Raw genomic sequence first — 26475 nt, forward strand, 5'->3', positions numbered from 1 at the left:
TGCTACTGGGAATTGAACTCAGGGGCACTTGACCACTGAGCCACATCCCAGGCCTGTTTTGTATTTTATTTAGAGACAGGATCTCACTGAGTTGCTTAACACCTCACTTTTGCTGAGGCTGGCTTTGAACTCCCTATCCTCTTGCCTCAGCCTAAGCTGCTGAGATTATAGGTGTGTGCCAACGCGTCCGGTAGGAATCTGGTTATTAATACTGATAATTTCTAAGAGGATTCACTGACTTCAGCAAGGAGATATTTTTACAGAAATGGGGTCAAGGACAAGAGGTACCACTTTTAAATCCTATAATGCCGTTCAATCCATTAAAACAGTCCTGGGAAGGGGTCAAAGGTAAATATATACTAAATTTCTGGAGGAGAAAGTCTTTCTAAGTTTAGAAGCAGAAGACATCATGAAGATTTGATAAATTTTGTAGTGGTAGGAAGAGGATCATATACTCAGATATAGGATGATTCCGATTCTCTATCCTCAGAATCTGGAGACCCTGTGGAGATCTGAGCTACAAAGTCGTGTGACAGTTGGGAGTGTCCCAATTAGGGCCTTGTGAAGGCAAAATAATGCTCATACTGGAATCAAAGAAACACAGATGTAAGAGTCTTGTGGAGAAAGCTGCAAACATGTAGAGACACAGGCAAGAAACCGAGGGTCCAGTGAATTCAGAGTTGATTTCTGGGAGAGTTTGTTTATCTTCACAATAAATTACCTTTTAACATGGCTAATCCCATACAGTAAGACTTTGGATTTTCGGAATTCAGAATTTCTAAACTTTAAGAATATGAAGGAAGTGTTATATTCACCCAAATGAGATAACTAAAGACTCTGAATAGCTTCACACTGGTTATGGTTCTGAGATTAAACAAATTCAAGTCAGATCAGATCAGGGTCAGAGCTTTCCAGAATTCAGAAAAGAAGACAAACAACTGTGAATGTGTATAAATAACGTGACAATCCTACCACTCTAAAGTTAGAATATAATTGTTTAGGTAAAATTGGATTAAGTGTTTGTTACTTTGGAGAAAGTTTTCAACTCAAAAATAGAAATAACAATGATAAATTCTACTATTAGTGACAGAATTGTCTTTATTTTGCATTTTAAACTGTGGGAACACTATAATCACACAGAATACATTTAACAATAATTTAAGCCTCACATTTCTCTGTAGAGAGAACCACCGATTTGCCTTATATTTGCAATAACAAACACATAGCATGGAACACATCTTTAAGATCCTTTGTCTATTTGTGATTTTGTATAATTAATTACATGTAAAGAGGATGATACATATTACTATTCAAATGTATGTAATACAGCATACCTCTGAATTCAGGTGTGAAATGAAGAGTCTGAAGAAGGGAATTGAGGTAACAGGTTCCACCCTGATTTCTGATTCCACTTAAATTGGTGAATTCTCTGGGAGCAGGTGGCTCCAAAGCTTTATTCTTTAATTTCTTCCCTTTTCCATACTGATTATTTGACACACTGGAATAATCCTCTTCAAATAGGTCCCCAAACATTGTGAAACTAAATACTATCCTTTAGAAAGAAATGATATGTTATATAAATGCTTAAAAAAAAAAAAAAAAAAAAAGCTTTCCCCAAATCTCCCTACCTTACACTTACAGTTGTCCATTTTGTTAAGGTTCTTTTGAAAATATGTAATTTGTGTTTTGGAAACAGCAAAATCTGAATTTTTTTTTCATCCCTGTCAGTATCCTAACTAACTTGTGTGACCCTTGGCAAGTTATTTAGCCTGTTTTCTCATAGTTAAAATGGGATACCATATGTCCTGTAGGGGTCATTTAAACAAATGACATAATAAAAACAGAGCACTTAACATGCAGAGTTTGGCCCACAAAAAATGAAGGCTGTTTTTAAAAAGGCATATTTGCATCATCATTGAAAGAAAGAAAACCCATCACCAAACCTAATCCACCTTCAGCGGTGGCAACGCCTAGGTTCTGAGAACTGGCAGAGGCCTTGGGACCATCATTCATTTACTAAAATCTCTGCTTCTCGCTCGCCTCAGGACTTTGTACCCGAGTATATCTTAATGATAAAATGCATCAAATTAATCGTCTTTATAGCAGTTTAGTATACTGTCCTCAAACTAGAGAGCAGGGAGGAGGTCTCGGGGTAAGGAAGACTGCCATTGAAACGATGCAGTCTGAAGGTCTCCCGTGCACATCGGCGACAGCACTGTCAGCCCCGGGGACCCAAGTGACTTGCGCCTAACTCTACATCGAGTGTGGCGGAGGGTCCTTGGAGAAGAGAAATACAAAGCACCTAGCCGTTTCCAAGAGACGGGAAACCCGGAGGACAATTATCCTTTTCAACTCATTCCTCAGAAGAAAAATACAAGAAGTGGAACTCGAGGGTCTGGCCTCGGAGGTCAAAGTCTGGATTCCCGACTCCCTCAATCCACGACCGAGGTTCGGGCGTTCCTGCCCTCCAGCCCTGCACGGGACGCAGGCCCACAACCGGGCGCAAGTCCCCGCGGCCCGCAATCACCGACCCGATTCAGGAGCGCGCCTCGACCCCGGACAGGCCCGGGCCGCTCTTCGCTCGCCTTAGTCAGGCAGCGCCACACCACCGTCCCTAGTTTCCCACGTCCCTCTCGGACCCGAGCGCTGGTCCCACTTGCTGCCTAAAGCCCAGACCCCAACCCCAGCCAAAACTTAAAGCAATCTGACGTGCCCCAACTGGGCGCCGCCATGTTGGCGAGGGCGGGTCTCCGGACACACCGCGCCTCCCAGGGTGCCCCGCGCGCCGAGACTCACAGGTTGCCCCGTGTGCCGCACCTCCCAGTGTGCCTCGCGCGCCGCCCCTCCCAGGGTGCCCCTGAAACTTTGTACCTTCCTCAGCGTCTGTTTCATCTTCACGAATTGTAAGTAATGTACGTAAGAAGGCAGTAAAAGCAAAAACAAACAAACAAAACCCCTCAAAATGATCTCCTTTCCCGGCCCCCTGAGGACTTTTTGTGGGCTCTTTCAAAGTTCGAGTAGGCTCCACTTCCGGGACCTTCCCTATCTAATACAGCTTCCGTTCAGAGGTGAACGTGGGAGACAGGAAGAGGATAATTTTGGCCTCAGCTAAAGCTCTGAGAGACTGAGAACAGGAAGTTGCAGCGGAAGCTGGAAGGGGAGAATCCAAGCGAGATTACCCACGGAATTTCTTTTTGCAACATTGGTGGGAGATTGGTGTGACTGGGAAGTTCAGGGAGCTTTGGCTGGAAGGAAGTGGGGGCACAGGGCTGGCAGGAAGAGCCTGCCCTCAACTTTCACAAAGCCTGGCTACCTGCCCCCCCCAGGACCCCCTCCTCGTGACTCCACGCCTGGCTCCTTGCTGTTCTATCCTCACTTCTCTTTTGCTTGCTCTGCTTCGTCTCCCTCTTCCCAATTGATATTCTGCAGACTTCCATGCCCTGATCAGTAATGACCGCGGTAATTAAAGCTCCATGAGGACACAGGCTTTGCCTTGTAAACAGCCGAACCTCCTCGGTGCCAGGCACATTACCAGATATTAACAAGTTTTTATTGAATGAATGAGTGGCCTCCTAATACCACATCCTTCCCCTCATCCAGGATACAAGTCTTGGGTATGTGAAACTTTGACTTGTCCATGAATCCCATACTCAAAAAAGAGAGTATTGCCTGGATAATGTTTGCTCCATTTCCATGGCTCCTCTTCCCCCACGGAAGCCATACATTAAGATCAGATTGCTCAGCTCCATATATAACTTCACCCAAACCTGTCTTTCACAATAATGGGGTCAAGTATGTTTTCTTTCATTACTGTTAGTGTGGTGATAGAACAACAGAGTCTCTGGGCAGTTACCCCTCTAGCCTATCCATTGTATATAACACCAGGAAGTGCATATAGACAAACTAATCAATAATAAGAAAAGCTGAGGACAAAAATAAACTTTTTTTCCTTGAGATTTGAAGAACTGAAAAACATCTTGTGACTAGGTAATTAAGACCAGATGTGTAGCCAGGCATGGTGGTGCATGTCTGTAATCCCAGAAGCTGGGGACGTTTGGGCAGGAGGATCATGAGTTCAAAGCCAGCCTCAGCAATTTAGCAAGGCCCTAAGCAACTGAGACTCTGTCTCTAAACAAAATATAAAAAAAAAGACTGGGGCGGGGCTGGGGTTGTGGCTCAGTGGTAAAGTGCTCGCCTAGCATGCATGAGGCACTGGGTTCGATCCTCAGCACTGTAAAGGTACGGCGAAAGGTCGGAGGGAGAGACCACCCAAGAGACTGACTCCATGCAATTGGCAAAAGGGGATTTATTGGGGATCCATTCCAGCGCGCTGGGACTCTGTGCTCACTCAAGAAGGGAGAGGGAGAGCAGCCCAGAGCCCAGAGCAAAGGTCAAGCAGAGCTTAAGTACACTTTTTGGAGAGGGCGGTGGGCTTTGCATACATCAGAACAAATCATCATGAGGCGCGGGGAAATTGAACAACAACTCTGAGACGTGATTGGCACATTCATTGGTGGGAACAGGTCGGGCGGGGGTGATTGGTCATTCGTAAGCGGGTTACACATTCAAACTGATTGGTTCGGGCCCTGTGACAAACTGCACAGGGCCCTAGGCTAAATGGCCAGTAGGGTGTTGTCTTAACTATCTCAGGAATCTGGATGTAACAGAGGAACTTAATAATACCTAATCTTTTACATTCAAGCTTTCCAGCTTAGAAACTTTACCCTTTCATTCCCCACTCCTTTTTCTGACTACTTTTAATCTTAAAAGTAATGAATCATAATTATTGGGGAGTCTCGTTTTTCATCTCTGTCAGTGGAGCATATTGCCTTCTGATTACCACGAGTTGTCCTGTGTTTCCTGGAATCATTTTTAGCATGGCCTCCATTTTAGATTTCACTCGGTATTAGACCCCAATTTATCTAACTACACTGACTACCTAACTTTAAATCTGGCTTCATTCCCCCCTCTAATTTGGGAACTCCTTACTGCTGTGAGGAAGGGGGACGGAGATGATCTCTCTGGCTTCTTCAGGCTGAAAAGGGACGGTGTGGGGCAAGCAGTTTGGAGTCCCCCTTAAAAATATCGGGTCTATCGAGTGGTCCATGCTAAAAGTCCAATTGAGAAGTAATAGGCTGGAAGGCCATTTGAGTGATAGGTGGTCTATAAGAGAAACAAGAATTCATTAGTACTGGAACCAGATTGATGCAGCAAGAAATGCCACAGCACAGAAATATGCCAATGAGTATAATGGCCAAGACAAAGATCAACAATGTTTTCTATCAGGCAGTACCAGGAACTAGGAGTTGAGATACTGTTTCCACGACAATGTTGCTGAGGACATGGCTTCTATCTGAGCATGTAAATCTTTAAGGATATTTGTCACATTGTCAGAAATGTCAGGGATGTCAACACAACAACTAACATTTAGGGTTACAGATGTCTTTTCCCTTAAGATATAGTCTAATAATTTAATGCCATCTGATCCTGCAAAATCCTTTTACTAGTATGACCTCTGTGTCTAATAGAGAAATCTTTAATTCTGTTACTATCGGGCTGGATAACCATACTAGCAAACATTAAGCCTACCTGCGTTGGTTAGAAATAAAGGCCTTAGACTAAAACTACTCTAACAGTCCCTTTGACAGTTATCAGGCATTTCTGTCTAAGAATCTCTGTAGTCTCCAGTCTACTTATTTATGGAAGTTACATTTAACTATTATTATCATTTAAGATGTCCAGGAACAGCTGTGCTTTGGCTTTGACTGTCTTTGCTAAGTGTTTAAGATGAAGCAAGTCAAACTGATTTCTGTTACTACCTATTAACAGTCAGCTGAGTCTCCTGGGAGTCCTCGGGAACTTCACAGCAGCTTCTCAGTTCTGCTAGTGCCATTTGCACTGGGATGGGTCCAGGCCTTGCTTGACCATACGGCTTCCCTCAGAAGCATCAGGGATGTCTCCCTTCTCTGATGACCCTCCTCTTTACAGCAAATGCACTGATTGGCTTTCTGTCCTCCACTGGTCTCATTAATCTCCCTGATCAGGAGGTTATGTGGCCTAGAGTTGCAGAGCCCTTTGAAAAAGTTCCCTATTCCCTGATTCAGACTGACTCAGAGGGCAAGAGCCAAATTTTTAATTTTAAAACTTAATCTTAAACATCTAGCAAATAAGTCAACAGCCTTATATTAAGGGTGCTGAACTTTAATGTCTATCTCTCTATCCTGTAGGTGGTAACTCCTTATCTTAAGTTAACCCAGGTTGTGAGTTCTTAAAGCAGTATCTCCTTAAAACATTAACAGGCAATCCTTAGACCATCTAAAAGCAAACTACAAAACAAAACTAACCAGGATAAAAACATATTTAGTTTATGTAATAGCTACCTTGAATTCGGGCAGAGTTATACATTATAATCCCCTGTTTGAGGTCCTGGCAATCATGACAAAAACCAACTTTTGGACACAACCTTAAATACACTGAAATCTGGTCTATTTTTTTTCATAGTTGCCTTCATATGCAGTGAGATGGGACATAGAGCCTTATCTCAAGTATGGCGGGGTTCTTCATAAATCTTAAGTACTATTGATCTTTGCTTTTTAGACATCATTTTACAAAGCTTACATAAACTGTTGCTCAAGTTTACATGAACATTAGCTAACACAACATAATATCACATCTATAACATGAATTAAAGAAAGGCTGAAAGCTTTTAACCTCTTGTAGGAAAGTAGCAAAGTACTTTTGTGTTTTACAATAAAACCTTTACCCAGATTAGGCTCTCATTAACTTAAAAATACATTTAAATTGTGTCTCAGTGTAGAAAGCCACATAGAACTTTATATATCTTACTGATAACAAGTCCAGTTATAGAACACAAATGATATAATTAAATCTCCAACATGTTTTTTTTCTTTGAGCCTAAAATTACCATACAACTTTAGGACACCAGCTTGATATAATGCTCTTTTGAAGCTTGTACCTTACAGACTTGTATACCTGGAAGACATGAACACATTAGCAACATCACAGTTACATTGATGATTTTATGCTAACCAAGTTTGGCTTTTAAAGAAATAACAGCACAATTCTCTAAAACAACAGCACTTGTTTAACCAGCTGTTTAATTTCTTTAAGATTACCTGTTCAAAAACTTACACTCATAACCAACTTACACAGACTTTCTTTATCACTTACTTAAACCCTCTTATTTACTTAAACTTTTATCCAGAAACACATTTTCCCTCTATTAAATCCATACCTAAAACCTTCTAGTTTCTCTCTTTTTTTTTTATCTGTTAACCTCCTTCTGTTCACATTTTGAAACAATACTTGTAAACTTTTGAATTTAAGCAGAGTTAACATTTTATTAGGGCGTCTTTGAACACCTAGAGAAACTTATAAGCCTAATTTTAAAGACATCTTTACTTTTATCTGTTTACCCAATCTAAATTGAACCATTTGAATCACTTGAATTAAAGATATTTGGATCCATTTTTAATTTTTCATGAGCGCTCCTCATCTGTCATTTGTCATATCACTGCAGGATATATGGACATACACACATACAGACATACCGACATACAACACATAACAAGAGTGTGCACACATAATAGTGAAGGCCTTGTAGCTTTTCACAGATGAAATCTCCATTGCAATGTTTCAAAAAACTCCAGTTGATCAAAAATAGAACTTATCAGAAAAACATTAACTTGTCTGTAGGAACAAAATCATGAGCTCAAAAAAAAAAAAAAATACAGAATCTAAGAAAAAAGCAAAAGTCCTAAAAAATTAACCTGCCAGTAATTAGTAAATGCCATTCAATTTACTTTTTGGTTTAATCTAGTTTGAGTTCAGGTAAGACATCTTTACAAGCCCCACAGTCTACAAATTCTGAACTGTGTACAGTTCTGACTCTTTGGGGTGTCACTGTGAAAATGTCAAGAAGCACCCAAATGCTGACAGTCTACACTGACAAACACCTTGTACAGCTAAGAAGTCATATGCCGAGCCAAGTTGGGGGCAAAATATTCCACTTGTCCTGGTCATCTGGAAAGGCATCTGAATGATGAGTGAGGGGACCTATCACTCAGATTGTACAAATGAGAGGGACCAGCCCAGCAGACTGGCGGAGAAACAGCAGAGGTCTCTGGCCATTTTCACGTCCTTAATTTGTACCAAGATGCTAGCTTGGTGTACCGATGTCCACTGTGATTTTGGTATACAATGGGTATCTCTGTACATCCAACACATGGTAGGTAAGTGAGTTCAAACCATCAAAGCGCATTGTATCCCTTTTGTGTGCAATTCGGTCAAACCTCTGAGGGTTGGGTTCATTTTTTTTGTCTCTCCAGTGGCGGATCATGCGACACCTCCCGTTCACAGCATTTGGGCGAGATATAGACATGCCTCTAAAAACTAATCTGTTAAAGATGTCATCATCTTCTCCTCCCCAGCCCCAGTAATTATTAGGAAATCCATTGATGGTCAAAAACTGTTGTTTACTTAGAGCAGAGACACCTCCAAAATACTGAACATAAGGTAGGCTAAATCCAAACTTGTCCATTGCAACTGAAATGTGCCGTGGCTGTGGGAAACACCTGTAGGCATTGTGGTCATCCATCGGAATGAGGTCTGTTAGACCAGGACACAAGAAAAGACCACTGACTCCAATTAAAATCAAATTAAAGCAAGCTTATTATTTCGACCGGCTGGGCTGCCTTTCCCTCCCAAAACGGTGGGAACAAAACAGCAGGTTTATAGCCCAGAAAGTTACACAAAAGGGGGGTTACAGATATCAGAACTCTGACAAGCATCACTCTAATGGTAGTTTACATTTTTTTTTGCTGGCCCCAACATCAGAATTTATGAAGACCATTAGAGCCTCAGAGAGGGTCGTTGTCTGGCCAGGGAAGGCCAATATTTATGAGGTGTCACTAAAGTTTCAGAGAGGGCTGCTATCTGGTCAGAGAGCCAGGCATGGGTGAGTTCAAGGCACGGGCAGGCATTCCAAGCAGGTTCAGAATTTGCAGTAATTTATAGTAAAGCCGAAATTAGCTTTTCATGGCTTTGTGGCAAGATGGCTCCCAATTTTAATAAAAGATCAAGTTAGGTCTATCAGTCTACATCACTAAACACAAAGCAGTTGTAGTCATAGTCCTTCTGGGCTTCTTGAAAACCAATATTGAGGAGCTTCGCGGGATTGAACATGGTATCTCCAGCCTGGTTGATAACATAAATGCCATAATCCAGCTGCTGGCGCTGCAGGATTGGGTGCAAGTAATACAGCCAATACTTGAGGTGTTCCTGCCGGTTGCGGAATGGAATAATGATGGCCACCTTGTGAGGAGAGATGCAGTCCTTGGGGGTGTAACGGCCGCCCACCTTTACCTCTGGGTTCTTCTTTGCCGAAAGTTCCAGATCCACAGGAATGTTAAATTCAATCGGCATGGGGACAACGAGCATCGGGGACTCCTCAGGGCAAGCAAGCAGCGACAGTGCTGAGGTGGAAGACACTGGGGCCGAAGTCAAGTTACTCACGAGACCAGGGCCAGAATTTGCACCAGAGTCCAGCCCCGGGAGAGGCTCAGAGGAGATGCCTGAAGGAGGCGGCGGTCGGTCGGCCCCTGCGGGCCGGAGCTCCCCGAGGTCTGCCCGTTGGAGGTGGCGCCGTTGGAGCCACCCTGCAGAGATGTGGAGACTCTGACCAGCTGGGATAAGCGGCTCAGGTTGCCACCGGCCAGGTAGTAGACGAGGGTGACGCCGAGGTGCAGCGCGCAGACGGCCACGAGCAAGCGGCAGCCCCGCTGCAGGGACGCCCGGAGCATCGGGGCGCTGCCGCCTAGAAGTGGCTCCCGAAACCTCATCTTCCCGCCGCTGCTTTAAGAGTGGGGTAGGCTATGGGCAGAGAGGGCAGCCCGCCTGCAGGCCGCTGGTCAGGCACTGCCAGTGACCTTGACTGTTTTGAGGAGTACTGGCCAGGTACTGTGTAGAATGTCCCATGGTTTGAGTTTGTCTGTTTTTTTAAAATCATGGACATACTAGGCTTATAGTGAAAGGGTAAAGTTTCTAAGCTGCAAAGCCTGAGTTATAATGTAAAGGACCAGGCATTGTAAACCTGCTTCTAAACTGCAAAGCCTGGGTTAAATTCCTGAGGCAGTTAAGATAATGCCCTAATGGCCATTTGGTTGTTTAATAAATTAGGACCCTGTGTAACCCAGCACATAGGCATTCAAGGCCCAAACCAATCAGTTTGAATGTGTACCCCGCTTAGGAGTGACCAATCACCCCCGCCCACCCTGTTCCCGCCAATGAATGTACTAATCAAGTCTAAGAATTATTGTTTGATTTTCCCGAGGTGTATGGTGATTTGTTGAAGGAAACTATGATGTGTGTAAAGTCCCCGCCCTCCCCAAAATGTGTACTTAAGCACTGCTCAACCCCTGCCCGGGGCTCTGGGCCTCTCTCTCTTCCCGAGTGTGCAGGGAGCCCCAGCATGCTGGATCAATAAATCCCCTTCTGCCAATTGCATGAGTGGTCTCTTGGTGGTCTCTTCCTCCGACGCTTTGCCGGTCCCTTACAATAGATTTTTGAAAGGAAGATCACAGAGATAATGTCTTTTCTTATTTTCTTGCTCATAGATATGGGCTGAAAGGACTCTCCTTTTCTTCACTGAATTACCTTTGCATTTTTGTTAAAAAATATATATATACATATAATATCTATGTGTTTGTTTCTGAACTTTCTATTCTGTTCCATCAATATATTAGTAAAATATTTGATTACTGTAGCTTTTAATAAGTCTTTAAGTGAAATAGTGTTATATCTCTAACTTTATTTTTTCCAAGTTGCTTTGGTTATTCTAGATACTTTTACATTTCCATATGAATTTTAGAATTGGTTTGCCAATTTCTTTTTTAAAATATTTATTCTTTAGTTGTAGGTGGACACAATACTTTTATTTAATTTTTATGTGGTGCTGAGGACCGAACTCAGTGCCTCATACATGGTAGGCGAGCGCTTTTCCTCTGAGCCACAACCCCAGCCCCTGGTTTGCCAATTTCTATTAAAAAAATGCTTGCTGGAATTTTGACTGGGGCTATATGGGATCTATATAGATCAGTTTGGGAAAATTGACATTTTAACAGCTTTAGGTTTTCCAGTTCATGAACACATTATTATGTCCCTTTTCTTATTTATCATTAAGTTGCCCAAGTGGCCTTAAATTTGCTATCCCTCTTTCAGCCTCTCAAGTAACTGGGATTACAGATATGCACCACCATGCCCTGAAATGATACACACAATCATATACAACTAGAAATAAATAACAGAAGGAATTTCAGATCATTTACAACATCATGAAGATTAAACAATATGATCCTGAACAAACAATGTTCAGTGAAGAAAATTTTTAAATATTGGGGCAAAAATGGAAGTACAACATAACAAACTTAAAGTTCTAAGAGGAAAGCAAATAGCCATAAATAAATACCTACATCAAAATAGAATACAGATCTGAAATAACAGATTTAACATTTTGTTAAATAGTAAATTTAACATATTGCCTGAAAATATTAGAAGAAAAACAAAAAGGCCCAGAATTAACAGGAAAAAACAATGATAACAATTAGAACAGAAAGAAAAGAAATGGAAACCAGAAAATCAATACAAAACCATTTGTTTTTATGAAACAAGCAAAATTGAAAAACTTAGCTAGAAAAACTAAGAAAAAGAGAATTCAAAATAATAAAATCAGAAAGAGGAAATATTGCAACTGATACCATAGAAATGCAGGCATCATAATAGACTATTATGAACAACTATTCAGCACATTAGATAATCTACAAGAAATGGATCAATTCCTATACATATACAATCTACCAAGACTGAGCCACGAAAAGATAGAAAATCTGAATAGATCAATAACAAGGGAGGATATTGAATCAGTAATTTAAAAACAAAACACAAAACAAAACAAAACAAAAAACTTCCCAGCAAAGAAAATCCCAGGATCTCATGGCTTTGTAGCTGAATTCTAGCTAACATTAAAGAATGACTTACTAATCCTTAAATTCTTAAAAAATATCAAAGAGAGTGAATGCTTCCAAACTCTTTTTAATGAGACCAGTACTTCCCAGCCCAGAAAAGGCCATTAAAAGAAAAGAAATTATAGAGCAATATCCTTGATGAACATAGATACTAACTTCCACAGTGACATACTGCCAAAACAAATTCAATGACACTTGAAAAGAATCATCCACCATGATTGATTCCTGAGATTTAAGCATGGTTCAACACATGCAACTCAATAAACAGCATGTATAACATTAGGTAAAGAACAAAATTCATATGGTCATCTCAGTAGATGCAGAAAAGGCACTTGACTGAATTTGACATCTTTTCATCATAAAAAATTCTTACCAAGTTAGCTAGAGAAGGAGTGTACCTCAACACAGTAAAGGCCACTTTGGAGAAGCCCACAGCTGACATTATGCTCAATGGGGAAAAAATGAAATCCTCATCTCAAATGAGACAAGGAAAGGGAAGAATATGATCAAAGAGTACAAAAATCTTTGATACCAGGGATATATATGGTTTTTAAAATATCTATAGCACAGTTTAGTGAATATAGATGATAACAGTGGAGTGTACATTTTTAAAATATTGAGAGTAAATTGCAAATGTCTTCACCTCAATAAATATTAGTTATTTGATGTGACAAATATGTTAATTAGGTTGATTTCACCACATTGTATTCATCATAACATCATTTTGAACCCTATAAATTCATACCATTATGAATTGTCAACTTGCAACTAAATGCCAAATGCCAAAGTCTTGGCTTGGCACAGAATCACGAGCCACCACACAGCTTTGTAGGTTCAAACAGCAATTCTTTATCCCGGATCTCACACCAGCCTCCATACACGTTCAGGGGAAATTCTCAATACGCGTCCTAAATACTTTTTCTCCACGAGGACTCAGCGGGAACTCAGGCAGCAGGCACGCCCTACTCCCAGCAGCCATAATCTTCAACCTCTAACTTCCCTAAAACTTCTATTGTCACGCCCTAAACCCAAGGACGGGGATACTTCCTGCAGGAATACACCCTAATCCTGGATCCACCCTGGTGATTGAGCAGGGTCACCTTTCTCAAACACACAAGCAAGGTCGCAGCAAATTTCCAAGGCAAGTCCATTTAACATGGGGTACACTGGCAAGGATTACGATGCGTCATACCTACTTGGTAATGGCTCTCAGCAACTAAAAAGTAAATAAAAAAGGAAAAATAAAAGGAAATGTGGTTGTAAGTGATACATTTTCACATGAGACTTACTTCAGAGTAGAAATCATGAAGTACAAAATACAAAAACAATAAAGGAAAGCCAATGAAACCAAAAACTGATTCTTGGAGTAAGATCAATTAACTAGCCAGCCATATGAGGAAAAAATGAAAGAAAGGAAATAAACTACTATTATAAAGAATGAAAGAGGTAATATCACCACAGATTCTGCCCATATTAAAATTATAAAGATGCTCTCATAAATTTATGCCAATAATTCTATAACTGGGATGAAACAGCAAACTTTTCAAGTGACACTAGCTACCAGAGTTACAAGAACTGAGAAATAACTGGTATGGAAATAAGCTTTGTATCTTATAAATTGAAAATAAATTTGGAATTCAAACTTTCCCATAAATAAAACTTTAAGCCCACATGATTTCATTATTTATTCTATCAAACATGAAGGCAGAAAATAATATTGATTCCTTATAATCTATTAAAGAATATAGAAGCATAAGGAACTTCATGATTCATTCTTTTTAAAAAATATTTATTTTTTTAGTTGTAGCTGGACAAAATACCTTTATTCCATTCATTTATTTTTATGTGGTGCTGAGGATCAAACCTAGGGCGTCCCACACATGCTAGGCGAGCGCTCCACCACTGAGCCACAATCCCAGCTCCATGATTCATTCTTTAAGACCAAAACCAGGTAAAGACATTACAAGAAAGGAAAATTAAAGACCCTTAGGATCACAGATGTATGCACTCTAAGCAAAAGCATATCAAATTCAATAAACATAAAGATATATAACATTAAAAAGATAATACATAAAACAAAGTGGGGTTTGTCCTAGGGATGCAAGGCTGGTTTAACATTAAAAAATTAATCGAGGTTGTATAGCCATGTTCATAGCAGCACTAGAAGCAAACCAAGAGTCCATTCATAGATGATTGTAAAAGAAAAATGCAGGATATAAATATAATAGGATACTGTTCAGCCTTAAAAAGAAAGGAAATTCTGTCTAGCCAGAGAGATTAGGCAAGAAATGGAAATAAAAGGGATAACAATTAAAAAGGAAGAAGTCAAATTATCACTATATGCAGATGATATGACCCGGTATCTAGAAGATCCAAAAATTTCATCAAAAGACTGTTAGAGCTAATAAACAAATATGGTAAAGCAACAGGTTACAAAATCAACATTCAAAAATCAATAGCTTTCCTATATACCAATAACGAATCTGCTGAAAAAGAAATCAGGAAGATAATTCCATTCACAATAATCTCAAAGAAAAAAAATCTAGGAGTAAGTCTAACCAAGGAGGTGAAAGACCTCTATATTAAAATCTATAGAATAATGAAGAAAAAAATTGAAGAAGATCTCAAAAGATGGAAAGAACTCTTATGTTCATGGATAAGCAAAATCAATATTGTTAAAATGGTCATATTATAAAAACAAATGTACAAATTCAATGCAATCACCATCAAAATACCAATGAAATACTTCACATTCATAGATAAATAGTCCTAAAATCCAGAATAAAAGACCCAGAATAGCCAAAGCAATTTTAAGCCAAAAGAGCAAAGCTGGAGACAGCATAGTACCTGATTTCAAATTGTTCTACAGAGCTATAGTAACAAAAACTGCATGTATGGGCATAAAAACTGACACATAGACCAATGATACAGAATAGAAGACACAGAGACAAATCCACACAGATAGAGTTAGTTATCCAGTCCTTGACAAAGATGCCAAAAACATACATTAGAGAAAAGATAGCCTTTTATACAAATGGTGCCAGACAACTGGTTTTCCATATGTGGAAGAATGAAACTAGATTTTCATCTCTCACCTTGCACAAAAAATCAACTCAAAATGAATCAGGGACCTCAGAATTAGACCAGAAACTATACAACTCCTAGAAGAAAATATAGGGTCAACACTCCAGCATATAGGCACAGGCAATGACTTTCTCAATAAGAATGCCTAAAACTCAGCAAGTAATGCCAGGAGTTAATGAGACAGCATCAAATTTAAAAGCTTCTGCACAGCAAAGGAAACAATTAGGAATGTGAAGACAGAACCCACAGAATAAGATAAAATCTTTACTGGCTACTCTTCTGACAGAGGATTAACACCTAGAATATATAAAGAGCTCAAAAAAACTTTACACCAAAAAAATCAAATAACCCAATAGATAAATGGGCAAATGAGCTAAACAGACACTTCTCAAAGGAAGGAATACAAAGGACCAACAAATACATGGAAAAATGTTCAACATTGCAATTATGGAAATGCAAATAAAAATAACACTGAGATTTCATCGCACACAATTTAGAATGGCAGTCATAAGAATACAAATAATAATAAATGCTGAAGAGGATGTGGAGAAAAAGGAACACTTTTACACTGTTGGTGGGACTGTAAATTAGTACAACTGCTATGGAAATCTGTATGGAGGCTCCTCAGAAGACTAGGCATGGAACCACCATAGGATCCAGCTATACCACTTCTCTCTTCAATTCCTGAAGAATTAAAGTCATCATACTACAGTGATATACGTGCATACCCATGTTTATTACAGCACAATTCATGACAGCCAAACTCTTGAACCAGCCTTGGTGTCCATCAACAGATGAATGGATAAAGAAAATGTACTATATAGATGCACAATGGAGTTTTATTCAACCCTAAAGAAAAATGGAATTCTGGCATTTGCAGGAAAATGGATGGAAATAGAGACCATCATGTTAAGTGAAATAAGTCAAATTCAGAAGGTTAAGGGCTGTAATATTTTCTGTCATGTGGAAGCTAGAGAGGAAAAAGGAAAAGAAAGGTGGGTAGAATTTCATGAAAACCAAAGGGAGGTAAGTAGAATAGAGAAAAGGAACGAGAGGGAGATAGGAGGGAAGGGAATGGGAAATACTTGTTACCGCTGTTTACTGGTTAACAAATTGCAATAATTTATAGTAAAATAGAAATTAACTTTTCATAACTTTGTGATGAGATGGCTCCCAAACTTAAGATGGAATTAGACTGGGTTCATCAGTTATATAGGACCAAATCCCTGGAATCATTCATTTTGTGGGTTATCAATATTTTTCAGCATTTCAGAGGCTCAGAGCATATGGAAATGGACATGAATCCTGCTACCAAGAGAGCAAGACAAGCAAGAATACCTAGGTATGGCAGAGTTAGTTGTGAACAACAATTCCACTATTTGCTTGGAAACTGGGTGGCCAATTTCTAAGCAAAGAGCCTTTTGTAGTCTAAAGATGATGTCCAAATTTTGCTTCTGGAAAAAAAACCAAAAAAGCATTCTTTATTCAAATTTACTTTCCTTTATAGTTTTGCTGAGTTACAAAGTTCAAAATCACAGCTTTAAATTCTGTTCTACACTTATATTGCTTTAGAGTACATGATTTTTCTCCTGTGCAAATATGATAAGCTGTTCTTATTTGGAAAGAAAACAAAAGGGTAATTCAGTAAATGTGACTAATAAATCATTGTTCTTCAGCTTAAATTGTTGGCACTAGGTATAATATTTTTAAAGTGAGTGTATGAATACATGCCTGTTCTTGTTGTATGTTTTGTGCCTGTACTTCTTCTGCCTACTGTATCACTTGAGCTTTGTGTCCAAGCAGCTGGATTGTTGGGAGCTCAGCTATCCCATGGCTCCTGCTCTTTTGCCTGCCACCCTTCCTCTGTGTGTGAGTTTGCTGCTGGCATCTGGCTCTGCCCAGGCAGGCAAGCTGCTGGTGGTGCCCATGGATGGCAGCCACTGGTTTACCATGAGGTCAGTGGTGGAGAAACTCGTCCACAGAGGGAATGAGGTGGTTGTTGTCATGCCAGAGGTGAGTTGGCAACTGGGACAGTCACTGAATTTTACAGTGAAGACTTATTCACTTCTTACACTCTGGAGGACTTGGACCAAGGATTCAACTTTTTTGTTGACACTCAATGGAAAACTCCAGAACAAAGTATGTATAGTGCAGCAATGGGTTCATCCAAAGCATTTTTTGACATCACTTTTTCACGGTGTAGGAGTTTGTTTAATGACAAGAAGCTAGTGGAATACTTACAGGAGAGCTCTTTTGATGCAGTGTTTTTGGATCCTTTTGATGTGTGTGGCCTAGTTGTTGCCAAGTACTTTTCACTTCCATCCGTGGTCTTCACCAGGGTAGTGTTTTGCCATCACCTTGAAGATGGTGCACAGTGTCCCAGTCCTCTGTCTTATGTTCCCAGATTTTTAATGATGTCCTCAGATGCTTTGAGTTTCATGGAGAGAGTAAGGAACCATCTATTCTACTTGGAAGAGCATTTATTTTGCCCTTATTTTTTCCAAACTGCCTTGGAAGTCGCCTCTGAAATTCTCCCAACACCTGTCACAATAGGTGATCTCTTCAGCCAAATATCCATTTGGTTGTTAAGAACTGACTTTGTTTTGGACTATCCCAGACCTGTGATGCCCAACATGATCTTCATTGGTGGAATCAACTGCCACCAGAGGAAGCCACTACCCAAGGTATGTTGTGTCTCCTTTAGCACACTGCGGAGAACCTGGCTTTGGGCATTAAGAAAGAACCCTTACTGAGCTGTGATTCCTTTAATATCCATTGTATCTGGCATTTCTTCCTGGGCTAACAATTGTTTGGTGCCTATTCATTAAGTGTGGGATAGCAAATTCTATAAAGCTGGCCTCATTGATATTTATGTGCATATCAATGATGGAATTCATGCTATTTCTAAGTTTCATTTCTATTACTGCTTCAGAAAACCTCTGAGAATAACATTAGTATGTTAATTTTTTTGCCAATACTATAGGAAAGTGTTCTGAGCAGTTTTGTATGCATGTTTTTCTTTTATTGAAGTTATGGTATATGTATTCATATATGTAATACAAACTTTACATCTACTTTATTAAATATTATCTAATAATAAAGTGTGCTTGCAGGTTTTACTTGGTAATGTATTGTAGACATGTTTGCTGCCCAATACTTACAAAGATAACATGTTCATTTAGTTAATTGCATTGAAAGCTTTAAATGCCTTTTTCTTTTGAATAAACCAATAGTGATAGATATTTAAATTTTTTTCTGCCTTTTGCCTCTTTGAACAAGACTATAGTAACCATTCTAGAATGTTTTATGCCCACTCATATGTTCCATATTCTTGCTGTTTTCTTTGTATCCCAGGAGCATCCTAGGAGTAGAGCTGCTGGTTAGGTGCTGTGCTCATGTTATGTTTAAATAGCCTTCAGAGTCTTAAGCAACCCCCCTCTTTGATCAGTTGTATATGAGAACTCTCTTACATACCCACTTCAGCTCCAGCTGTTGTGACTTTTGTCAATTTTTGGACAGACTGTTGAGTGTAAATGCTTCAGTTTTTGCTTTCTGTTTCCATAGATATGTTAGGCATTTGAATTTCTTTTCTTGTGAATTTCATACTCACAGTCTTTTTTTGCGGTGGGGGGGGGGATGCACACTGGGGATTAAACTCAGGGGCACTCTACCACTGAGACACGTCCCCATCCCTATTTTGTCTTTTATTTAGAGACTGGGTCTCACTGAGTTGCTTAGTGCCTTGCTTTTGTAGAGACTGGCTTTGAACTCAAAATCTCCCTGCCTCAGCAGCCTGGGATTACAGGCGTGCGCCACTGCGCCAGACTCATATTCACATGTGTTAAGTCATTTTCAATATGGTTATCTGTCTTTTTATAACTAGTTTCTTTAATCCTCTATTTGGGTATTATTAACACAGCTTTTAAATATGTGCTGTAAATAAATTTTCTGGAGCTGTTCTTCATCTTTTGACATATAGGATTTTCGATTTTGAGGAGTTAAATTGTAATGGTTTTCTTAAAGCGTTCTGGATCCCAACTTGTTTGTGTCTTTCCTGACCTGAGATGCAGAAATTTTTTTCACATCATTTTCTTTTTTTCAACTCCTCCAGTGTTGCTAACTTTTTTCTTTTTGCAAATAGACCTTTAACTTCATAGTGCAAACATCTAATTTTATTTGTTTCTCAAAGGTTAGTCTGATGCCTCAACTTCTTGTGATCCTAATTCCATTCTTCATCCATTGCACTGAGCTGTATATATATTTATTTTTAACTTTCTATGGTCTTTGCATCTGTGTTGGCACTCTCAGTTTTTTCCCCACTGAATTATCTACTTATGTGTCACTACTGTGTTCTAAGTTGCTCTGTGGTAAACTTAAATATGTGTGTCTCACTATCTGTATTTCTAAATTTTCCTGGGGATTGTCATTATGAATGCTGCTTCATAAAATTTTAAATTGTTTTTGTCAAGGTCCAAAAAATAAAAACAAACCATTTGTGTTAATAGTAAATCTTTTCATAAATTTGAGAAAGATTGGCACTTTTTTTTCCTTTTTCTTGCTTTTCAGGAAGATGTATTCCTTTTTACGCATTCAGAGTGTTTTTTGATACACAATTCGGCGTTTACATTATTTTTAATAATATCATGGTTCAAACATCTGGAAGAATATATATCTGTTTATACATATATTTCATTGATTTGGCCTACATTGAATTTATTTTTGAGGTGAAGTTTTACTGGTGTATTAAAACTGTATGTATATAATTGTGGCTTTATTGTTACATAATCACTCTTGCTCATAACATAATTGGGTCAGTTTCACTCCCCAGTTCATTTCCTTTCCCTCTCTACCTTCCTACCCTGGTTCCTTTGCATTACTCTATTGATATCTTAAATGTCCATGAGCAAAAAGTTTCATTTTATTTGTATAATCATTTTATCTCTCTCTTAAAATATATTTCTAGGCATTTTATTATTTCTGCACAGAGCATTTCTTTTGAACTGGTGGTTATTGGTAATGGACAGCTTTTGTGCATTCATTTAATATCTAGTTACATTCCTATGTTTTTCTTAGTTTGTGAGTTTGATTTGGTATGTAATAGCATCTGCAAGTCATTCCCTCTGCTGGTATTTTCACCAACTATTTTGCTTTATTGAAACTCATGAGTGTATTTCTCCAGGCACATTGAATTGGTATTCAGTCATCTGCAATTGAAAAAATCTTGACAAATACAAAACTATTTTTCTTGGAAAATGTATTGTGATAATTTCTGGTGGAACACTTCATATATTATCTCAGCATATTATTAAGGATGAACTATGTACTTTTATCCATGGTTCTGGCTTCTGGCCTGTTCAAAGTCCTGAACTTTGTAACATAGTCCTGTTTTCTCTACAGGTATCTGCAAGGAGATACAAGTTACAGGATCTTAACAAGCTGAGTCATTCAACAGGCTTTTATCTCTTTTACCCTCTATCATCACTGTGCCAGTCACCAGAAGGCACTGCCTGTGCTCCTGCCCTCTACCCTGGGGTGGGGCCCTGCACCTTCCTGAACCCACAGTGAAGTCAGGATGGCTCATAGTATCACCTATAGGGTTTTAGGAAGACAGAATTTGTATATGATTTTATATCACCATTGTTTAGAAATGCTTATAAAACACTGAACCATATAGAGTTTCAAATATGTTTGGTTTTATATATAGCACTCATTAAAAAATAAAACATTTGGTTTTCTAATGTATTAAAGGATATGTGTGGATGCAAACTTTTATACATTGGGAGACTGTATACATTTATAAATATAAAGTAAGTATGATTCTCAAAGAGAAATTAAGATCTCATAGGGCCTTATGACTCAGAGCCTGGATGTAGCACAACTATAGATATTAATTTTCATCTAAAGAACAATGAACCATCTGTATTTCTTCATCTTTGATCCAGGCAGGTAGGCTTTCTCTTGAAAATCAGTGTTTGGGTTGCTGGAGAACAGGAGTCATAGTCTGAGTTGCATCTATTTGTTGAGAAGAACACTCGATGTCAGTGTATGTTATTGTTTATGTATGTGTGCATGTGCTTCAAAGACACGTGTTTGTGTGTCTAAGGTCCTACATAGGGGATTTTAATAATGGTGTCCTGTGACAAAATTCCACGAGTCTATCCAGAGGAATTATAATCAAGGATTTCATTGACTTCTTTAACAAGGTACAGATCATCATTTGGAAGAATGTTAAAATTGTTTTAATGGGGAAAAAGCAATTATTCCCAGTCTTTTGGAATTATTGGTGAGTTCCAGTGCAATGCAGTCCCATTGGGAGGAAATCAGTTTCAGTCTATGTAATTCAGGGTAGTTCTAACTCTGGAAAATTGGGGCTTGGATGCAGTTACACAGTAGTAAGAGTGTGCTCATCCCATTTCTTCCATATTTTAGTTCCATGCCAAAATCCAATTTCAAATCTAGCTATTTGTGTGTTAGCCCAGGGCCTCTTACCAAGATCATTTTTTTAAACATTTGGTAAACTTTTTAAACATACACAAAGGAGCTATAAGTTTCATGAACATCTACATATCCAACTTTAGATAAAATAATTTTTAATACTGTGCTATACCAACCAGTTCATCTGTTTACTTTCCTCTCTAAAAATTTTTTTTTGCTGTCTTTCTTGTTAAGGAAATTTATAAAATACTAAGTTATTTCTTAAATGGAAAAAAACATAACCTATATAACCACAATATCCATATTACATTTAGCAAAATCAAGAATTCTCAAATATTATCTATATTCCATTGTATAACCAAACTGCCTCAAGGACCCCAAAATTGTCTGCTTGACATTGATGAATGGATACTACTGAGAATCCAGAAGTAAATCCACACATATTTGACTAATTTTTTTTTTAACAAGAGTGTCAAGACCTCTGAACTGGGAAACAGTAGTCTCTTCAACAGATGTTGTCAGAATCACTGAGTATGAACATGAAAAGGAATGAAGTTGGGTCCTTACTTCACTCCATATAAAAAATTAGCTTAAAATGAATCTAAGCCTTCAACAGGAAAGGTAAAACTTTACTCTTAGAAGAGAACATAGTGTTAAATCCTCATGACCTTGATGATGTTTTCTCAGGTAAGTCACAAAAAGTGCAAGGAAAAACATCAAAACATAATTTCCACTTCAGTCAAAATAAAAACTATAGTGCATTAAGTGCCACACACAGGACAGTGAAAAGGTAGCTCACGGAAGGAAAGAAAGTACTTACAAATCAAGTATCTGATAAGTTTTAGTATCTAAACCAGAGAGCTGAAAAAGGGCCACCATTTGTCCAAATATGTTATAGAACTAAATAATAAGAAAAGTTGCTCAAGAACATTAGTAATTAGTGAAATGTAAGTAGAAGCCATAAGATATCATTTACCCACAAGGGTGAGAACACTAAAAAAAAAAAAAAAAAAAAAAAAAGAGTAAAATAAGTGTTGAGGATGTGGAGAAATGAGAACCCTCGTGCATTGCTGGCAGGCATGTAATACAGCCACTGTGGAGGTGAAGTGGCAACTCCTGTTTCATTTCTGTTGATAGCTGGGACCTGCTCCTTTCTGCTTTGTAATCATGCTTGCTAGGCAGCTGGGAGAGGAACCAGAGCTTCCTGGAGAAAGAGGGCGGGATCAAGGCTACTTGCATGAAAAAGTATTGAAACGCAGAAGTCTGTACTATATAAAAGGTACAGAGAACAAAAGGCTGCACTCAGCTTTTGGAGAAGACTCCACTGAGCCCATACCAGTGCTGAATAAACCTGACTCTTCTGTATCTCCAAGTGCGCTTGTCTCTTTCCATTGCCATAATTTTCTGTAACAGAAGTAGTTTGTGGTTCCCTAGAAGGTGAAACATAGAAATACCTTAAGACCCAGGAAGTCCACTCCCAAGTATATGCCCCCAAATTAAAAGCAAGTACTGAAATACATACTTGTACATGAATGTTCATGGAAGCGCTATTCTTGGCGGTGAAAAGGCAAAACAACCCACAAACATCTCAGAGGATGAACAGATAAAAACATGATACATTCAAACAAGAGAACAGCATTCACCTGCAAACAGAAATGAAGTACGGATACATGCTACAAAGTATGAGTCTTACAAACACCAAAGGCCACACATGTATTATTCTATTTATGAAATACCCAGAATAGGCAAGTCCAGAGAGACAGCAGAGACTGAGGGGGCAGGGAATGGGGAGTTACCACTTCATGGGCAAGGATTTCCTTTGGGTGACGAAAATTCCAGAACTAGAGAGTGGTGGTTGCACAGATTATGACTGTTCTGAATGCCACAGAATTCTTCACTTTGAAATTGTGAAGACAGTGAATGTTTTGCCAAGTGTATTTTACCCCAGTTTAAGAAAAAATAGGAAATAGTGCCTTGTAACAGTTCATTTGTTTGAATCAGGATGCAAACATTTTTTTTCACATTACCTCATTTCTTCTAACTCTTTTAATATATCACAGCATTACAATTATACATATATAATTGGAATTCATTGTGGCATGTTTATACATTATAAATATATATATATATATATAATTGAAATTCATTGTGGTATGCTTATACATGGACAAAGCATAATTTGGAAGATTTTATTCTTTAGTACTTCTCTGTGCCCCCTCTCCTTCCCTCTTGATCCCCTTTTACTACTCTATGGGGGACCTTCTATTTTCTTGACATCCACTTTTTAAGAGAATTCCTTTTAAGTTTTTCTTTCTAGCTTCCACATATGAGAGAATAATAATAATAATGGAAGGAAGATCAGTAGAGTAGAGCAAGTGGACCAAGGAGATGGAGGAGGGGGAGGGAAAAGGAAGGTACTGGAGAATGAGATTGATAAATTCTGTTATGTGCTTGCTAGAAAGTGGCAAAGTAATCCTAGTATTATGTATAATTATAATGCCCCAATAAAAAATTTTAAAAAATGTCTCATGGCATCTATCCTTTTAAAAAGTGGGAGTTGAGATCTCCCCCCACTCCCCTCTGTAGGACCCTATTGCAGTGGTCCCTGACCTATCACCATGCTCTCTTTGAATAATGTGTGCCTGATCACCTTAAAAAATGAATTAAATTTTAAAAATGCTGTGACTTTTCACTTTCTCCTGGGTTGGTGTCTCTACGTGATCCTCACTCTAGTGCCTGCTTCTCTAGCTCATCAGTGCCCCTCCTTATGCTCCAGCTACACTGCCTCCTTCTGGTCTCTCAGATCACCATATTCCACTCTGCTTTGCAGCTGTCATACCTGCTGCTCACTCTCTGAGTCCCCTTTCCCCATTCACAGCTGACCTAAATTCACTTATTATTTTGACTCTGGTTCCAACACTATGTCTTTTGGAAACTTTCCACAATCCCCAGAGAGGGCTATACATTCTAGTGGAAGATTCTCATGGTGCCTTGTGCACATTTTCATACTACTTATCACAATGAAAACCAATAAATTCTTTCACACCTCTTTGCAGAATGTCTTTACCGGTTCTAGTGCTCTAACTCCATGAGGGCCAGACCCACAGTTGGCTTTATATGGCAATAAATACCTGCGTGGTGCTGGATGATTGTAAACATGGTTTGAGAAAAGGGGTGTGCCAAATGACTTGGTTGCAAAAAGTTGTTTGGAGAGGAAGAAAGGCACTTGCTTCATGTCAAAATCTTGGACCAGCAGATTGGAGCACTTCCATGAAGAATCCAAAGAGACCTGCAGACAGTGTTGGTAGAAATCGTTGCCAATGGCCTCTCTTTTAACCAGTTGATTTTCCAAAGCTCAAATCTACCCTCTGAGACCCTCAGTGTCAGGAAAGGGAGCAGTGGGTTTCCCATGATTTGTGTGGGATTAGATTTTACGGGGTGAGAGGGTTGACCTGTTTCTAGTCTCTGGAGGTAATAGAACACTTCATTGAGCATCAGGATCAAATTCTATCTCCTGAGTGGGGCTGAGCAGAATCTGTGATGCTTTACTTAACAACAACAAGAACAGAAAATGCCTGTGGGCATAATTCTAGGTTCTCCCTTTCTTCATGATGAAAGGATTAATTGAAAATTTAAAAAAAAGTATGAGCCTGGGGTTGGGGTTGTGGCTCACTGGTACCTATCATGTGTGAGGCACTGCGTTTGATTCTCAGCACCACATATAAATAAATTTTAAAAAGGTCCATCAACAACTAAAAAATTTTAAAATATGAGCATAATCTTGGCCAGGAAGATAAAGCCCAGTTACTAGTAGAGAGAGGAACTTATATGTTTATCAATGCTTGAAGGAGTAGGAAAGGAAAGAGATCTGACAAATGAATTTTGAGGTTTTTCTCCCAGGAAGGAGGTAGTAAAGGGAATCTTGTACATCTTTTCCAAAGCTATACTGGTCTGCCTGATAAACTGCAAAGTGGAACCTCAGGGATTACCCTGAAGGAATAACTGTTCATATTTCAGTTCCCAGGGTTGGGATGGAAGGATAGAAACTACTGGGATTGTGCTGGAGCCCAGGTGTAGGATGACAGGTTAGGATCTGCAGTGGTGGGATAGGCAGGCACCTTCCCCCACTAGATTGACTGGCTTTGTTGGTGGTGGGGAATGGTGGTGAGACAGGAGCAGCTAGGAGGAGGTAGTTTCCATTGGGCAACATAGAAGAGGATTTGGGATATATGACCCTAGCATCTTGTCTGATAATATGTTCTGTACAAAGGTAAGAAGATACATACATTCCTCGTGGAATCACACACTTCACAGCAGTTTGTCTCAATATATCTATTGTGAAGAAACAACAGGAAAAATTCCAATTCATTATGGATACATAATTTTATTAAAGGAAATATAAATCCTAGAAGTTGGAATAGTTTATTTCCAGTGCTCTCCCACAGCCATTTAACTCTACAATTATATACCTGTTGCCTTGTTTCTATCCTTATAGGAGCAAATTAATGCTGGTGTCTCTATTCTGCCATCTTCAGCCTCTGCAATTATCCACTTAAATTCAGTTTTGTGGGATAGACATAAAGCTACCCCTGGTTTTGCTTAGTTTTCATTGTGTAGAATTCTTTTTGCATCCTCTTACTTCCAGTCACTGTGTGTTCTTAAAAGTGAGGTGATTCTCCTATATAAAGCATATTGTTAGGTCTTCCCTGTACCTGTGTAGATAATCTGTCCTCAAACTGGAGCAGATTCCAGCCAATGTTCCTTTTTTAAAATACTTTTTCTTAGTTGTAGTTAGACACAATATCTTTATTTATATGTTTGTTTATTTATTTATTTATTTATTCATTTATTTTTATGTGGTGCTAGGCAAGCGCTCTACAGCTGAGCCACAAACCCAGCCCCCAGCCAAAGAAAA

At 39.0% G+C, this 26475-nt stretch overlaps 2 protein-coding genes and 1 pseudogene across 2 annotated transcripts in view; 1 reads left to right on the forward strand and 2 right to left on the reverse strand.

Annotated features, from left to right (window-relative positions):
• The window catches only part of Usp40 (ubiquitin specific peptidase 40), a 63391-nt gene extending 60644 nt beyond the window's left edge, over positions 1–2747 (reverse strand). Inside the window, exons 1-2 of the mRNA XM_077791153.1 lie at positions 2303–2747; positions 1335–1552 (exon numbers count right to left, since the gene is read on the reverse strand). Coding sequence (XP_077647279.1) covers positions 1335–1533 — 199 coding nt within the window. The 5' untranslated portion in view covers positions 1534–1552; positions 2303–2747. The remainder of the gene's footprint in view (positions 1–1334; positions 1553–2302) is intronic.
• Positions 2748–8147: 5400 nt separating this feature from the next.
• LOC113199703 (beta-1,4-galactosyltransferase 1-like) lies at positions 8148–9860 on the reverse strand. Its single transcript, XM_077791163.1, is given in 3 exon segments — positions 8148–8630; positions 9119–9641; positions 9644–9860. Coding segments are annotated over 3 exon segments (1191 nt in total). The 3' UTR covers positions 8148–8179.
• Positions 9861–16955: 7095 nt separating this feature from the next.
• Positions 16956–17878, forward strand: LOC113199704 (UDP-glucuronosyltransferase 1A8 pseudogene; annotated as a pseudogene).
• The last annotated feature ends 8597 nt before the right edge of the window (positions 17879–26475 follow it).

This window comes from Urocitellus parryii, chromosome 1 (assembly GCF_045843805.1).
Source record: "Urocitellus parryii isolate mUroPar1 chromosome 1, mUroPar1.hap1, whole genome shotgun sequence".
NCBI classification, from domain to species: Eukaryota; Metazoa; Chordata; class Mammalia; order Rodentia; family Sciuridae; genus Urocitellus; species Urocitellus parryii.